The sequence below is a fragment of the Aspergillus karnatakaensis genome (assembly GCF_047715665.1).
Source record: "Aspergillus karnatakaensis strain CBS 102800 unplaced genomic scaffold BJY04scaffold_63, whole genome shotgun sequence".
In the NCBI taxonomy this organism is placed as follows: domain Eukaryota; kingdom Fungi; phylum Ascomycota; class Eurotiomycetes; order Eurotiales; family Aspergillaceae; genus Aspergillus; species Aspergillus karnatakaensis.
The window spans coordinates 191,941-210,041 of NW_027395775.1; the positions used below are offsets into that span (position 1 = coordinate 191,941).

General features: G+C 33.8%; 2 protein-coding genes across 2 annotated transcripts; both read left to right on the plus strand.

Moving 5' to 3' along the window:
- Positions 1–165: 165 nt before the first annotated feature.
- BJY04DRAFT_222805 (uncharacterized protein) lies at positions 166–849 on the plus strand (the record flags this gene model as incomplete). The annotated part of the gene is made up of 1 exon (XM_073717501.1): positions 166–849. The coding sequence occupies one exon, from the start codon at positions 166–168 to the stop codon at positions 847–849; it is 684 nt and encodes a 227-aa protein (XP_073566611.1).
- A 2,749-nt stretch (positions 850–3,598) lies between these two features.
- On the plus strand, positions 3,599–6,280 carry BJY04DRAFT_222806 (uncharacterized protein; the record flags this gene model as incomplete). The annotated part of the gene is made up of 4 exons (XM_073717502.1): positions 3,599–3,847; positions 3,910–4,258; positions 5,524–5,880; positions 5,931–6,280. 4 exons carry the CDS (start codon positions 3,599–3,601, stop codon positions 6,278–6,280), a joined length of 1,305 nt encoding a protein of 434 aa, XP_073566612.1.
- Positions 6,281–18,101: the final 11,821 nt, after the last annotated feature.

Here is an 18,101-nt window from a genome sequence, read left to right on the forward strand (position 1 = left end):
GGTCAGAAGGGAGAGCCTGGTCAGAAGGGAGAGCCTGGTCAGAAGGGAGAACCTGGTCAAAAGGGAGAGCCTGGTCAGAAGGGAGAGCCTGGTCAAAAAACTAAGCAGCGTCAGGAAGAAGGAACCAACGAGGAAACCAAAGGTTCGAGCTGCAAGCCCTCAGGAATGCCACTTGCTGAAAATTTTGCAGACACTGACCAAGATGACATGTCACTGGCCAAACTGGAAACCCTCAAGCTCTGCCAATCCGGCTCACCCCCAGGCAACAAAATAGTCAAAGTCGGTGGTGTCCGATACAAAATAATCTGCGATGATGTGATTGAGGGCGACCAGACAGGTCGACAACTCACCACAACCAAGCTCGAAGAGGCCCTGATCATGTGCTCGACAATCCCAACCTGCGAAGCTGTGACTATGAAGGAGCCGGGCGAGACATATGCCTACTGGAATGCCGATAGAAACGTAGGTACGGTCCCGCAACGTCCCGGGGTGACAGCTGTTGCAATTGAGTCGCGATCAGCGGGAGCAAGCAAGGCCAACACGACACCAGATCACGGACAGTGTCCGGGAATCGGTAACTTGACACAGTGGGTGGGTGGAGTGCAGTACAAAATCGCTTGCACGAAGTTCATGGACGGTGTCAAGAATCCGTATCGAACAACAGCGGCCCTGAAGAATATCTTTGAATGCCTTGCGCTTTGCGCATATGATCCGACGTGTGCCGTCATTGCACCGGGAAGACCGTCTGAGCAATGCGGGATGGGTGAGCAGGGGAGCAGTCTGGCACAGGGCAAGAAGGGGTATACTCCAGACTACTGGGTCGCTTCTCGAGTTGGAAAGGAGGCGTGAAATGCAGATTCAACAATCGGGACATAACTCCGGCGATATCACACGGTCATACATGGAATCTGGCAATGAGTAGCGGTTCAAGATCCTCTAGGTTGTCTACTTTGCAAATACTAAGCTCTGACTCGCCTGTCACAGTACGCCAGTTCCAGTAATCCCATTGACTTGTACGTAGGGACTTGCTGGTCCCGCAAATGTTGATCTCTGCCTTAGGTGCTCCGTGGACCTCGATCAGGCCTTGGGCAACCTCAAGCCCGTGGGGAGAAGATGCCGCTGTGTGCAACCAGACAAGGTACGCATCATAGCCCAGCGACTACCGTGAGAGGAGTGTTAGCATCATGCATTCTGGTGTCACAGTCTGGACCAAGACGGAAATACAACTCCGAGAGCACGCACACATCCCAGGGCCCAGCCGCATTCTGGTGTAACAGTATAGATGAAATACAACTCCGAGAGCACGTCCATATTCCAAAGCCCAGCCGCATTTTGGTGTAACAGTATAGCCCATATTCAAAAGACCAGCCGCTGTTTGCGGCTACATTGAGGTGGAGAAACAAAGTAGACCCATTGATGCTTTAGGCTGATAGGTGTCAGTCGCATGCGGAGTGATAGCCATTATCATATCAATACTCTGCTCTTTCTAGTACACCTGGCGCTGTGCACACGATACGTCCCTTTAATCTGCGGTGATAGCGTCGATTGCGCCCGTCCTCGACCCAAACAGCTCTCTACTAAAGGGCTGAAAATTGTACAAAATGAGGCCCCTCACGTTCGGCATTCTACTTTGTTACGCTTCTTCAACACTTGCATATTTTCCTGGACCATGGGGGTACGGCGATCCCTGTGAACAGTTATGGTGTCCCCCTGGACCGCCGGGTATAGGGCCAGGAGGTATGCCACAGATCGCCCAGTCATTCGGCAATCAATATCCCCTGCATCACTCACTCATGCCTCAGGGGCCAGGGGGTTCGATTCTGAGCTGCAAGTGTTCAATTTTCGGTGGCCCCGGCACTGGGTACTTTCCCGCGCCCACGAATGGCCTCCAAGGCCTGCAAAGCTGCTATCAAGGCGGTGGCGGATACACGAACGGTGGTTACGGATTCGGGGGTAACCAAATGGGATACAATCCTCACATGGGGCAGGGAATGGGCTACCAACCACTTCAGACCAACTGTCGTCTTCAATGCTGGCCAGACTCGCCAGGAGGCGGGTACTACCCACCTAATTTTGGGGGATTTACTCCGCCACACCGAGAAGGGATGACTAGCCCGTATTGTATGCGGATGTGCTATCCATCCATGGGGCCAGCAGGTATGAATCTTGACCACTCTTCCAATATCTGACCGGTTGATTGATATGGCTAAAGTCTAGATCTAGGTGGGCCTGGAGCAAGACGCGACTTTCGCAATTACTGGGATGATGCCGACTATTCAAGAATGCATACTAGGTTCTGTGAGGAGAAAGAGGGCGATGAAGGCTACAACGGAGAGGGCTATGTTCGTTGGATGAATGAGCGAGCTGGGACAGCTTCGAGGAACGAACCTCGCCAAAGACGCCCCCAGTCCACAGCGGGCAAGTGCAGTGATCGTCCACTGGAGCAGCCTCTAGGGTCCTCAGGTAGGAGAGGCGAGCAGCCCCCAGTGAACCAACGATCCATCCTGGACGATAGAGGGTGGATCCGTGGAGCATGGCCTCCTGATGGTGGCGGCGACACGGAACCTGGCGGAAGCGAGGAATGGAAAGGAGTTACGATGGACTCTAAATTTCGAAAGGATGCTCACTTTGGAGGAGATGCAGGAGATCCAACCTCAGTTGGGGATTGCTCTCACAACGCTGGGTCAAATAACGTCAATCCCTGCTCTAGCCAACAAAGCCACTCAGTCGATGAGGCGGATGATGATGACAGTCTAGACAGATAAACCTGAGTTGGTAGCCACTAAATACTACATCACCTATGATATACATTGACCCGAGCAGTCAAGGTTACCGACATATCCCCATCCCACAGTGCATGGATACTAGCTCAACCTTGGAATTTGTGGTCCTATTTCTACTATGCAAATGCATTGGCCGGAAACATCCAAGCTCGCTGAAGGCGTGTCTTGGTAGAGTTTCAATCAGTATTTTTGTCGTCGAAAACAGAACCCATCGCATGCATGCGTCAGAGGTAGAGTCAATACATAGTTCCGATGCCGAGTGCGGCACTGACGAAAAGGCCTGGACGAGTAAGTATAACGTCGTCGTCACCATGTTCATTTCTGGCTGTGAGCGTCAGTCAAGGCTATGACATGAGAATATCTTGCACACTACAGTTCGTGGTAAGCCTCTGGGCCACGCCAGCCTAGACCGCGCCGGCTGACTTGATATTTGACTTCTCAGAAGGGGCTGGGACCCCCCAACCGAACTACGACATATCCATTATTATGGGTCAACGTTTCCACACCAGTAAGAGAAAGTGCCATCGTGCTCCGGTTGCACCGGCTAGGCCAAAGGATTCTTATATTATAGCCTTTCAAGCCAGCGTCATCATTACATGTCAAAAGCACAGTTGTGAGATAATCTTCGGCACGGTTGACATACCTGGCCTGTAAACCCTAATGCTTTAGTCGCTAAACAGGTGACGATCTTCAACTCAGTACAAAGTATCTAAGACAGCCGGCCGTATCCTGCACGTCAGTGATAAGCTTTTATATCTGATCAGCTGCCACAGTACCCGGAACACGTCAAGGCACTACAGGATATTGAGCTAAGAATGTCACTGCCCGTCCACCTAATGCACATTTTCCTGGCCACTCTTTTGCTACTTCCCACCGCTGTCGTGGGAAACAACCCACTGGATACCCTCAACAAAGTCGATCCGGGGCAGGCTACTACAGGTCAAGGAACGAAAGGCGGTGGTGGTTTAACCGAAACTCTCGGCCTTGACAAGACCCTGAACGGGCTGGGTTTGAATGGCCTAGATCTACGCAGAGTGGTGGACATTGACTGGGACAATAACGATGTATGGTGGTAATCCAAACCACCTCCTTATCTCTCAACCGTATTAACAATTCCATATTACAGCAACTCCTCAACCTACTTGGCGACGAGGATAAGGGAAAGCTGAAGGTAGCGACGGCCGCAAAAAAAGGCAAGAAGAAGGAAGAGGTCACAGACGCAGAAATGGCAGAAGAAATGCGAAAGTCGATGTCCGAATCAGATAGCGGGAAAGAGCGTGAGAAAGCAAAACAAGACGACAAGCAAGGACGTTTAAATTTCTTTTACGCTTACGGCATGCAAAGCGTCGGAGACGTGGTCCAACCGAAGTGGGTGATGCTCTTCGATAGTGCATTCACAGCGAATCAGTACTTCGGGAAGATACAGAGTGCGTATAAGGGTTATTACAAGAATAACCGCCACGGTTGCTCTGAGCGTACGATGTCCCATTCTGATCTGTGAACTTTGCAGTGGACTGACCTGTTGGGTGAACCGTTTTTAGGACCCGCTCGACAATTATTTATCTTTCCACATGGAGTCGGACCAGCCGAGCTGGAGAAAACCAAAGAGTTTACTCATTTCACTGGCAAGGTGTTTTATTCGTCTGTGGCGGGTCCTGGTGCACAGCTCCCTGCTATTCCACACCAAGATTGGTTGGGGTATCTGCCTGCACGGAAGGCCTCATGATCACCTTCATCTATACCTGCCTTAATAGCACAGACGAAATGTATACTGGGAAGTCTCTGGGTGGATCATCATGGAGAAGATGTTGTGGCTGGGTTTGGGGTGTCGTTTATGCTGGATAATGAATATATCTATGCTTTATATCTGCATGTTATTTATATTGAGATGTAAAGACATCTACACCAGGACACTGTAAACAAGTAAGAGTGTAACCCAGTAGAAATTTCTGCTTGAGACGGTGTGGAGAATCGCTGTTCTGCATGACCGGATGCAGGGCTAACACGATAAACAGTGAGCTTCAACCCGGATCATACTGTGGCATTAGAACCGTGACTCCGAATGCGTCAAAATACACACGTCACTAGAATTGATATCTGCTTCAAATTTGTATTTATCATTAAGATACATCCCTGGACTGTTAGAGCAGGCTTGAGCTAACGACACCCGTGACAAGCACAGCATGTCCCTTTCCGGAAACCCTATACTTGACAACAACAACGCATCCAAGTAAAGAGTTTGTTTACTCGAGTTACACCGACTATCAAGCCAAGCTGGTCTCAAAGTATCCTAACTCCAGGGCTGACAAAAGCCAGCCTGGCCGATAAGAATGCTATTCTTGGCCCTCCTTGCGGCAGTGGTCCAGCAGTGCAACGGGCAAGGAACTTATGCATGCAGTGGTACTCTATCTTGCACTCAGCTGGGCAATGGGCCAGCTGCACCGCTCCAGATAGGGCTGACTAGCCCCGGACTACAGTTTGCGTCTAGCGCTTATGGACAGAATTATGGCCTCGGCTGTGTGTGGGGTGCATGGCCTGTTGGTCAACCCTGTGTCGGTATGCCGGTAGGCCAGCTGCAGATCAGCACTCAGCAGTGGGCTAACCAGGTACCCTGCAACTCTCTTGGGCCGTCTTACCATATGCAGTTGGCAGGAGGTGGCGGTATGCAGTTTATTCAGCAACCGAGCCTTGTTCAACCACTCGGCTTTACTCAACAACCTGGCGTTATTTCACTGCCTAGCCTTATCCAACAACCTGGCTTCATTCAACAACCCGGTATACAGCAACCCGTCACTCAGCTACCCGGCATACAACAACCCGTCACTCAGCTACCCAGCATACAACTACCCGGCATACAACAACCCGGCATACAACAACCCGGTATACAACTACCCGGTATACAACTACCCGGTATACAACTACCCGTCACTCAGCTACCCAGCATACAACTACCCGGCATACAACAACCCGGTATACAGCAACCCGGTATACAGCAACCCGGTATACAGCAACCCGGTCCCTCCAAGCACCAGACCCCATGCTGCTGCCCTCAGTGCCCCCAATGTCCTCAATGCCCCCAATGTATTCAATGTCCGCAGTGTCCCCAAAACCAAAGTGGCCATACCAGACCCACTGGACCAACAAAAGGAAACGAAACGACCAACCCAAGTGACCAAACCGGCAGCACAAACAACCAAAGCAGCATGAACCCTGTGGCGGCAGGTCAGGGAGTAGGGGTCGGAAATCCTGACGGACCAAAATACGCACAATGGCCCATTACGGGTCAACACGGCGTCGGAGTCGAAAGCGCTGCTGGTCCGGGCTACAACCCACAACCCGAGACGCGGCAGTATGGCGTAGGAGTTGATATCTCCGGCGGCCCAAGTTACAGCGACCAACCCCCAGTGCCAGGCAACGGAGTTGGTATCAACATACCAGGTGATCTGCCCAAGCAGGATCTTCCTATACCTGCGGGGCAGGGTATAGGGCTGCCGTGAAGGGGCGCGGGCAGTGTCTGACCACAGCCAGGCTTGTCTGAAGCTTATTTTTGACCTGTATTATGAAAGGACCAAAACAGGGAAGGAATATAGTCAATTCGAAAGAATAAGAAGTATAAAGAGGAGAAGAAGGAATCTATTAGTATCTCACTTATATATATAGATAAAGTATTAAGGTGTTATATAATTATATAGAGTTTATATAGTATAATCTATAATATTACCTTCTTCTTTAATAAAGGCCTTAAACTAGCTAGGGATTGTAAGGACACGCGAACGTCCTGCCAGTGCTGACTCAGCCGCGGGCTGACTAAGCGTACACTAACTTTAGAATTCTCGTGGAGTAGAGAGGATAGGTAGTATTAATATTAAAAGTGGGTCCTGCCACTTGCAAGTTAGCTGACCGCGTGGAATTTAATATTACCCCTAATATATAAAAAACTTAAATAACTATAAATTCCCTAAATTTAAGTTTAGATTTTAGTTTCTTTTTTTTCCTAATTTAAGAGATAAATTCCTAAAGTACTTAATAACTACTTAATAACTACTTATTAACTACTTTATAATAAATCTTAAAGATCCTAGATTTTTCTTATAAGATAATCTATTTTAATTAGTTAAAAATAAATTAAGTAATTAATTATATAAGGTAAGTTACTAGTAACTAGTTACCAAGCGCTTGCTAACTAATTAAAGAGAAGAAAATATCTTAATTTTACTTATTAATACTTTAAGGAACCTATTAAAAATTCTAAAATTAAAATATAGTAATAATCTTCCTAAATATCTAGTAATTAATCTAATAAGATATAATTATATTATAAATATACCTCCTAATTAGTAAAAAGAAACTATAAAAAATATAATTAATAATATAAGTACTTATTAAATACTTATTAAGTAATTACTAACTACTTAATAAATTTAGTATTATATTTAATAAAAATATTATAACAGGTCTTATAGCTAGTCTTTATTTTTTAAAATATTTTATTTTAGCTTATCTTATTAATATTCTAGAGTAAAGATTTATAAATATATAAGTATATAGCTTAAGAATATATATTATACTTATCTTATAAATAATTTATAAGCTAATTTATAAGGTATTTAATATAGAATTAGTAAAGTTATGAAAAATATAACTAAAAATACTATATATAAGTATAAAGTATTTAGTATATTTTTAATTACTACTTTCTAACTAGTTTCTACTAGATTTTACCGCGTGGTAAAGAATCTCTTTAAGAATAAATGATCTTATTTTAAATTCTAAGATTCTTGCTAGTTATAACTAGCTTGGTTATTTATTTTAGTAAGCTAATTATTTATTAACTAGTTTTAGATTACTTACTAACTAAGTCTAGAACTTATTAAGTAGTTTTAACTCTTATATTAAATATATTAATATATTATCTAATCCTATTAGGTATTATACCTATTAAGTACCTAAGAATAGCTTAGTTTATTTTTAGTTTCTTAAAGAACTATTTACTAGTAAGGTTATTATTAATACTAAAAAATATAGTATAGTAAAAATAGTTAAATCCAAGTTATTTTTTTATAATAAGTACTTAAGAGATTTTTCCTAATTACTTACTAACTACTTATTAAGTACTTACTTAGCCTATGATTACCCTTAGGGACTAGGAAAATTAGTATATATTAAATATAAGATTATATTTTACTAGTTAGTTCCTATAAATCTTAATTATAACCCTTATTTTATTTTTATATTTTATAATATTTATATATATATTTCTCTACCTCCCTCAAAAGCCCTAGTAAAAATTATAAATAAAATCTTATAATTAATTAACTAGGCTTAAAGTTTAAGCTTAATACTTAGTAAGTACTCCTTAAGTAATTTAAAAGTAAATTATAAGTAATTATTAACTACTATATAGGTACTTTCCTAAAAAGTCTAGTACTATAATTATTCTATACTAAATATAATTATTATATAATCTAGTAAATCTATAATAGTTTCTTAAATCTAGACCTAATTAAGGCTATTATTAAGAAATAATATTTTTTATATTATCTAGCTAGTTAAGTGTTACGGAAGAACTGTTACAGAAGAACTAACCTCTGGCTTCTTCCTAACCCTGGTAACCTCTTATAAGCTCGTAGTAATTAGTATAAAAACTAGTTATAGTTAGGGTTAAGCTTAGTTAAAATAAGTAAGGCCAAGTATCTTATATATAAAATACCTATAGAGTAGTTTATATAAGTATATTATTATTTTAAAAGTAACTCTAAGATAATAATTTATATTAATTATAAAGAATAAGTAAGACTAGATATAATAGTAATAAATATCCTTAAATATTTTTTATTTTAACTACCTTCCTAACTACTAACTCCTGTAGTAGTTCTTATAATAGTTTTTAGTAATTACCTTCCTAATTACTATGCTTTATAATAGTTTTTATAATAGTCTTATATAACTTATAACTTACCTTAGCTCCTTTTTATTTACCTAGTAACTTACTACTAAAATATACTAGATTATTATCCTAGGGTAATAGCTATTACCCCGTGACTACTATTCTTTCTTAATAATAATTTTTTTCTTAATAATAATCCTTTATAAATTACTATCCTCCCCTAGTAGCGGTCCTTTATAGACTATTATTTTCCTAGGGTTTTTATTCTTTCTAAATTATTATCCTCTTATAATTATAGTCCTAACTAACCTGCTATCTTTCTTTTCTAGCTATCTTAACTAGAATAGCTATTCTTATTTTTACTTTATAACCTTGCCTTGCTAGGTTCTTAATATTATTCCCCCTCTTTTTACTTTTTATTCTAAGAAGTATAAGTAGCATAGGTTCCTATCTTTTAGTATTAGTAAGTTCTTCTCTTTCTTTTACCTTTATAATAGTTTATTATGTCCCGAGTTACTAAGACCTTAAAAGTAAAATATCCCTATTATAATAAATTTATACTCTAGGCTAACTTTATTAAGGAAAAAAGTACCCCTGTTAATAATCCTTATAAATACTATACTCTTACTAGTTTCTTTTATATTATAAGTTTATTAAGTAAGAACTGCGCGTGGTATACTTACTTTAGTTATAAGTATAAAAAATAATTTTATAGCAAGCATAACTAGAATAAAATAAAATAAAATAATAATAAATACTCTGCTAAGCTAGATACGATAAAAAAAGAGTTAGAGCGAGTAATAATAAAGATTAAGTATTTTTATTAGATAAAGAAATATAATAAAAAGTATAGTACTAAAATATTAGTTTATAATAGTACCCTTCTTAAGTAACTTAAAAAAGAGAATTTATTAATTACTAAGGATTACTAGGAGCTAAAGTATCTTGCTAATAAATATAAGGTTACTTAGCTTATTATAACTTTAAACTTAACTAGTCTAAATTAAATAATTAAGTCCCTAATATTCTAGTAAAATATAGCCTTTTTTATTTTTAAGATCCCTAGTAGTACTCTTAAACTTTTTTCTAGTAACTTATTGGGTTCTTAATAGGTTCCCAGGTATTTTTAGAGGTATTATATTTTTTTATTTTATTAGGTATTAAGTTTTGCCGCTAACTTGCTTGTAGTTTAGAATCTTCTTAATTTTATATTTTACTTTATTTATTTTCTTAATTTCTATATATTTAGCAAGTTTAGTATTAATAAGTACTAGTTCTAATAATAAGATATAAAAAATTAGGTATATATATTTTATAGAAGCTAGTAGCTTTAATTAATAATTAACTAGTCCTAATTATTTTTTAGTTCTAAATAATCTTAAGCGGATATAGTCTAGCTTTATACTTAGTTATTTTATTTTAATATTTTATTATAAGAGAAAGATCTTCCCCCCTTTTCTAAATCTAGTCCCTTAGATTTTTTCTTATTATAGTAGGTTACTATTTATATATTAATAAATTCTAAGTCTCTTAATAGTTAGGCTTAGATTATTTTTAATTTATTTATAAAGAGGTTAGCTTCCTTAGTTATTAGTTTTTTTATAGTAGTTCCCCATGTATACTTAGGTAATACCTGTAATTAGTTTTAAATAGTATTATACTAATTACGCTATAAACTAGATTATTATATATAAACTAGGTTATTAGTAAGTTATCTTCCTAGTTATTTTGTATATAGTTTATATAATATTATAAATATTGTTTAATAGTTTGGTTTACTTTTTTAGTTTATTTATTAGATAATAATTAGTATGTAGTAGATATTTATAGCTTGATCCTTATTTAGTTTATAACTAATTTTTAGAATTTTATAGTGAATAGTTTATTCTTATCTAATATAATATACTTTGGCATGCTATAATTCATAATAATAATATTAATAAATAGGTGACCTATATCCCTCGCGGTTATGGTTATTATTATTAATACTAGGTAAATATATTTTATAAGTTAGTCTATAATAACTGCGAGATAGTCCCTTCCTAATATTATAGTTAGTAAAGGACCCACAAAGTTAACTATAATTTATTCTTATAGTTTTATTAGTATTTCTAGATTCTATAATTTCTTATATAAAGTATGCCTCGCAGGCTTGTTCCTAATATAGCTTTTATATTTACTAATATATTTTTTAACTTTTTTTTTTATATTTTTAATATAATAGTTTCTTATAATCTTTTTATATATTTTATTAATACTAAAATATCCCTCTATTAGACTGTTATAATATAATAAAATAATCTTATTAATTAGCGTAGGTAAGATATAGATTAATCCCTTAATTTAAATCATGCTATCTTAGTATTTAATCCTATTATTTAACGCTTCTAGTATTTATTATATAAGTTTATTATTTATTAAAGCTTTCTTAATTTTATTTAGGACTTCTAGTCTACTAACTTCTATTATTATAACTAGGATTATTAAGTTATTTCTAAGTATCTTATCTTTGTTAACTTGTAGGATTACTAGTTTTAGACTTTTTTTTTTATTTTATAGTCTAGTCTTTTACTAAGAGTATTTACTTACGCGTTCTTAGTTTTTTTATAATATATAATTTTATAGTTAAACTATAATAGTAGTTTAGCCTATCTAGCTTATTTTCTTATTAATTTTTTAGTTATTATAAAATAAGTTAGGTTCTTATAGTTAGACCTAATTATAACTTGGTACCTTATACCTTTTAAGTAGATTTTCTAATATTTAAATATTATTATAATAACTAGTAGTTCCTTATTATAAATATTATAATTTGCTTCTAGTAGTATAAACTTCTTTAAGTAAAAAGCCACTAATTTTTTCTTGCTATTAATTCTAATTTAGGTTATTATAGCTTTTAAAATATAATCTAATATATTTATTTCTATTACTATAAGTAGGGTAGGGTTATACTATTTCTAAACTAGTAAGTTAGTTAGCCTTTCTTTTACTTTCTTAAAAGCTTACTATTAGTTATTTATCTATTTATATAGGACGCCCTTTTTTAGTAGCTTAAATAGGGGCTCTATAATATAGGCGTACCCCTTAATATAATATTAGTAATAGTTTAGTAGACTAATAAATTATTATAATTTCTTAAGGTTCTTTAGCATAGGCTACTCCTAAATTATTTTAACCTTTAATACTTCTGCCTAGATACTATCCTTAGTAATCTAGTATCTTAAAAACTTTATTTCTTTAACAAAAAACTTGTACTTCTTAAGCTTATATTTAAGATTTACTTTTTATAGCTCTGCTAGTATTTCTTATATATCTAGTATATATTACTTAAAGGTTTCTAAATAAATAATAATATTATTAATATACATATATATATATCTAGGTAAAACCTTTTATAATATTTTTTTAATATATTATTAGAATAATACTAGTATGTTAGTTAGCCTGAATAGCATAACCTAGTATTTATAAAGACTTTATTTTATTTTAAAAGTAGTCTTCTATTCTTCTCCTTTCTAAATCCTAATATAATAATACGCGTTAGTTATGTCAAGTTTTATAAACTATTTTATCCTGTATAGCTTATCTTAAATATTACTAATTAAGGGTAAAAGGTACTAATCCTTAATTATCGTGTTATTAAGTAGTTAGTAATTAATATAAAGTTACTCCTTTCCTCCCTTTTTTAGGATAAATAGGACCCTGTATTTTATTAGAGACTTTAACTTTCTAATAATCCTAATAAGCTTTTTAGTATTAATATATTCTTTTAGTAACTTATTAAATTTATTATTTAATAGGATTATTTATTAGTAATCTAATACTTTTCTTTTTTAAATAAATATAATATAATTATAAGGCCCGTGTGGTAATAGTACTAGGTTCTTAAGTTTCCTAAAAATATTTTAAAATTAATTATACTTTTTTAGGATTTTCTAAAGTAGCTTAATATTACTTGTAATTACTACTAGTTACTAAGCCTCTTTCTTATTTCTTTCTTTATTTTTAATAATTTTATAATATTATCTTGTTTTACTAGTAACCTAACTAGGAATATTTATTAATTATACTCTCTCTAATAATTATTTTATTACTATAATAATAGAAATAACTAGATTTTTTTTTCTAAGGTTATATAATTACCTCTAGGTATTAGCCTCCTTATAAGTTATTTAACTATCTATTTAACCTTATTCTAAATATATTACTAGCTACTAGCCTTAACTAGTACCTTCTTTCTTATTTATAAGTATTTTTTTATTATAGTATTTTCTTACTTTAATTAATATCTAGGTTATAATTCTTAAGCTATAGAATCCTTAATATTATATTATACTTACCTAAAGAAGTTATATTAAAACTTAGTTTATAATATTTCTTATATATTATTATAAGTAGTAGTACTAATTTAATTATTAGTTTAAGAGTTCCTAGGTTCTTACTATTTAATCTATTAATTAGCGTGGGTACTTCTTTTCTTATACTTAATAATTTATAAAAGTTTATAAATTTAGGGTTTATAAAATTACTAGTTACTCTTAAGTTAATTATAATATTTACTAGCTATCTATTAACCTAAATTAATAGTTTAAGATATTATTTTTATTATATTACTACTAAGAATCCTAGTAAGGCTAGTTTATTACCTTTTAAGGATTCTAGTTCCTAGTTAGGTATTTTATTATACTATAGTAGTATTAGTACTAGTCCTGCCTCTTTCTTCTTTATATTATAATAGAGATATAGTATTTTATAATAGTAAAGCTATATTTCTAATACATAGTCCGGGTATTTTTTGTACCCCTTATACGTGTAGTTTATTTAGTAGTATAAATACTTTATATTATTTTTTATATACTAGGGTATGACTAGGTTATACTCTGCTAGATCTTTTAGGGTATTATACTATAGTACTAGATACCTTTATTTATAGTAAGTAACCTATAATTATTAATTATATTTAGGGTATTTAATATAATACTTATAGTTATATTATTAATAATAATAGTATTTATAATTAAGTAAGCTTTTTTACTTCCTGCTAGTTTCCTTTAAATTATTATAATAATCTTAGTTATCTCGCCTGCAGGCTCCGCAGAATTATAAATATTTATTATAAAATTATTTATATACTACCTAATCCTTATTAGTCCTGTCCTAGTATATTAGCTAGATATAGTATTATTAAAATATAATTTATTATTAAAGTTATTATTATTCTTATTTAATCTTAGTTTTTTTAAATTCTTAGTAATATTATTTTATAAAGCTAGGCCTTCTTCTATTACTTAGTAATTTAAAAGGATCCTTAAATCCTTTTTAAATAAGGTTTTTAATTAGGGTTGTAGGTACCTTAATAAGTTCCTCCCTACTAGGATTAGGGCCTTCTACTTAAGTATTAAATTATTTATTAAGGGGGTTAAAGTCTTATATAATAGCTAGGAATTTATTATGCTCCTTTTCTTAAACTAGTTTAATAATAGATTTATCCTTATAAGTCCTATCTAATCTTTTAACTTAATTATTTTATAAAATTTATTAGAGTTAATATTCTTTTATATAATACTTATATATAAGCTTATAGGCCTTATTATTATAACTAGTATTATATTTTCTAGCTTAAATATATATATAGGCTTCTAGCTTTATATTAGTTATATTATTAAAAGCTTATTTATTTTATTTACTCTAATCTAGGAGTAAGTTACTTAGGTATTCTTTTATTCTTAACTCTCTAGCTTAGTATAATATATACCTAACTAGTTGTAAGGACACGCGAACGTCCTGCCAGTGCTGACTCAGCCGCGGGCTGACTAAGCGTACACTGACTTCAGAATCCTCGTGGAGCGAGATTCTGAACCTCAGCGTTAATCTACACTATTTATATGATATTTGAAAACAGCCCTTATTTCCTTATTAAGCCTCTAAATCCTGAATACGCTGATTCAACCAAGCACCTGAGAACCCTTGTTCTCACACTAGTTCTTTTATTTCCTGGGTAACTTTTATAACTTCTTTATAAGTTAGAGGCATGTCTATACTTTCCGTATACTTTACTTCTTTTAGGGATATAGTAAAAAGGTTTTTTTCTTAGTTATATTAAGTATTATTAGCTCTATAATAGCGTTTAGTTATTTTTTTTATTTAGAACCTTTATAATCTTTCTAGCCCTACTTTTTTTTAAGGGTAGTTTACTACTTTATAACCTGATTTATTATAAATAAAGTATAAATTTTTTTTTTAGTACTGTTTCCTTTTTTTTAAAAAGTATTATATTAAGGTTTATTAGTTAAGGTCTGTAAAGATTATTATATCCCTAATTTCTTAGCTAAAATTATTATTTAGTATTAGCGTGATTTCCTCTAGTCCTACTAGATTAATAGAAATATAGTACTTAGTATTTATTATACTAGTATTAATAATAATCTCCTTTTCTTACCTGCAAGTCTTAGAGTTAGTTATTAATTTATATTACTTGCTTAACTATTTCTTTAATAGTCTTAAGTTTATTTATAATAGCTATTTTTTTAAGGATTTTTTATTTAAGCCCTTCCTTAAATTACCTAATAAAAGCCTTGTTATTCTAAGATATATATAATTATAATTACGCGAACTTAAATATATAATAAGATATATTACTTATCTACCTTAATTATTTTATTTCTTATTTAATATTTCGAGTAGTATTAATATTATTAAAGGTATTTTCTAAGTATTTCTTAAAGATATTATAGTCTATAAAGATTTCCTTAGTATTATTAATTATATTATCCGTGTTAGTAGTTTAGTATTCTCTTATAAAAGATTTAAATTATTTATAAGCTACCCTAGTAAGGTAAGTAAAAGTAAAAAAAAACTTTATTTTCTTATCTTGCAAATTTATTCTTATTAATATTAAGATAAGTATTTATCTAGGTCTGCTAGTACCTAAGCCTAGATTAAGTATTATTAAAAGGCTTAGGGGTCTTAAGTTTTATAGTCTTTATTATAAGCTAGTTACTAAATTTAAAAATCTACTCTTAGAGCTATTTAATTATTTCTTAGGCCTTACTAGTAGGAATAGTATTATATTAATTAAGATTATTAGTTAAGTTATTAATAATCATAGCTTAATTATTAAGCTACTCTTATATAGTATAAATAATAGATTAAAGTTATTTTATATTAGTAGAGGGTTAGTTAGCTTGCTAATTTCTTTTAGAAGCTATAGTAATAATTATTTTAAGTTAAGATAAGACACTCGTGTTAACTAGTAACTAATATATTATAGAAAAACTAATCTCTAGCTTTTTCCTAACTCTAGTAACCTCTTATAAGCTTATAATACTTAACTTAACTTACTTAATCCCTTTTCTAGATAGCTTCTTATCTAACTAGTATAAAAACTAGTTATAATTAGAGTTAAGCTTAATTAAAGTAAGTAAGGCCAAGTATCCTATATATAAAATACTTATAAAGTAATTCGTACAAGTGTGTTGCTATTCTAAAAATAACTCTAAGATAATAATTTATATTAATTATGAAAAATAAGTAAGACTAGATATAGTAGTAAGAAGTATCCCTAAATATTTTTTATCTTAATTACCCTCTTAACTACTAACCCCTATAATAGTTCTTATAATAATTCTTAATAACTATCTTCCTAATTACCATGCCTTATAATAGTTTTTATAATAGTTTTATATAATTTATAGCTTACCTTAGCTTTTTTTTACTTACCTAGTAACTTACTACTAAAGTATACTAGACTATTATCTTAGGGTAATAGCTATTACCCTTTAACTACTATCCCTTCTTAATAGTAGTTCTTTTCTTAATAATAGTTCTTTATAAATTATTATCCTCCCCTAGTAGTATGTGAGAACAAGGGTTCTCAGGTGCTTGGTTGAATCAGCGTATTCAGGATTTAGAGGCTTAATAAGGAAATAAGGGCTGTTTTCAAAGATTATATAAATAGTGTAGATTAACGCTAAGGTTCAGAATCTCGCTCCACAAGGATTTTAAAGTTAGTATATACTTAGTTAGCCCGCGGCTGAGTTAGTACTGGCAGGACGTTCGCGTGTTCTTATAGTTACTCTCCCCCTTCGCAGGCCTTGGTCCCTAAGGCCGGGGTTCTTGTTATCTAATCTAGATACATGCTTAGCAAGCGCTAGTAAAAACCCTATATAACTAGTAAAACCTCTTTATAAAGGGAAAAAGCTGCCGTAAGAAGGGAAAAGGCCTTCTCGCGGGTAACTTACTACCACGTGGTAATATATAAAGTTATCTTCTTAATACTCTCTTATCTCTCGCGGATAGTATAATTATGTAATATTTCTCGCGAGCATAAACTCTTGTTCTTTAAGGACGGTATAGTTATATTAGTATCTTTCGCAAGTAATTTTCATAGCTTAGTATAGCTCCGCGAAGTATTTATAAACTAAAGTAAGTAAAATTTATATAGGATTAGTAGCTCCTAACTAGTAGAACCTTATCCTAAGTAAGAGTTTTATAAAGTATTTAATAGTACTAAAGTAAAGCGCGAAATAAGTACTTAAGTAAAGTACTGCCTTATAAAAGGCCTAGAAAGGTATTACTTTTTTTAAGTGCTTTTAGTAGGCAACCGCGTGGGTAAAATTAAAATTTACCTTACTTTTAGAAGGAATAATACTTATATAAGACCTCTTCCTCTCCTAACTCCTCTCTTCTTTTCTTCCTCTCTCTATCCCCGCGCATTATATTAATAGTAAGTAGGGTTATGTTAAACCCTTTTATAATTTATTAATCTATTATTAATTCCTTGCTTTATGTTGCTTATTTTCTTCTGCAGGTGTTGTTTCTATTATAATACCTTACTTGTTTCCTAGTAATCACCTCGCTTCTGCGATCACCTTGCCTGTTTCTTAGCGATTACCTTGCTTCTGTGATCACCTTGCTTGTTTCTTAGCAATCACCTCGCCTGTTTCTTAGCGATTACCTCGCTTCAGCGATCACCTCGCCTGTTTCTCAGCGATTACCTTGCTTCTGCGATTACCTTGCTTGTTTCTTAGCGATCACCTTGCTTCTGCGATTACCTCGCCTGTTTCTTAGCGATTACCTTGCTTCTGCGATTACCTCGCCTGTTTCTTAGCGATTACCTTGCTTCTGCGATTACCTTACTTATTTTTTACTTTAAGAAGGTATTAGCTAACCTTAAGTAGTCTATAAATATAATAATAGCCGCTCTTGCTCCCGCCTTCCCTATTTTTAGTATTTTTTTTATTACTTAGTAAGGGCTAAATCTTTTAAATAGCCTGTTAACTCTCGAGCGTGGTTATTTAGTAATATAGCCGCGGGCTAATACTATTAACCGCCTTTCTCCCCGGACTATAATACGCGGGATATTTATAATTATTATAATAAATATTTACTACTAGCCCGCAGCTTAGGTAAGTACTTTATTAAGTTTTATA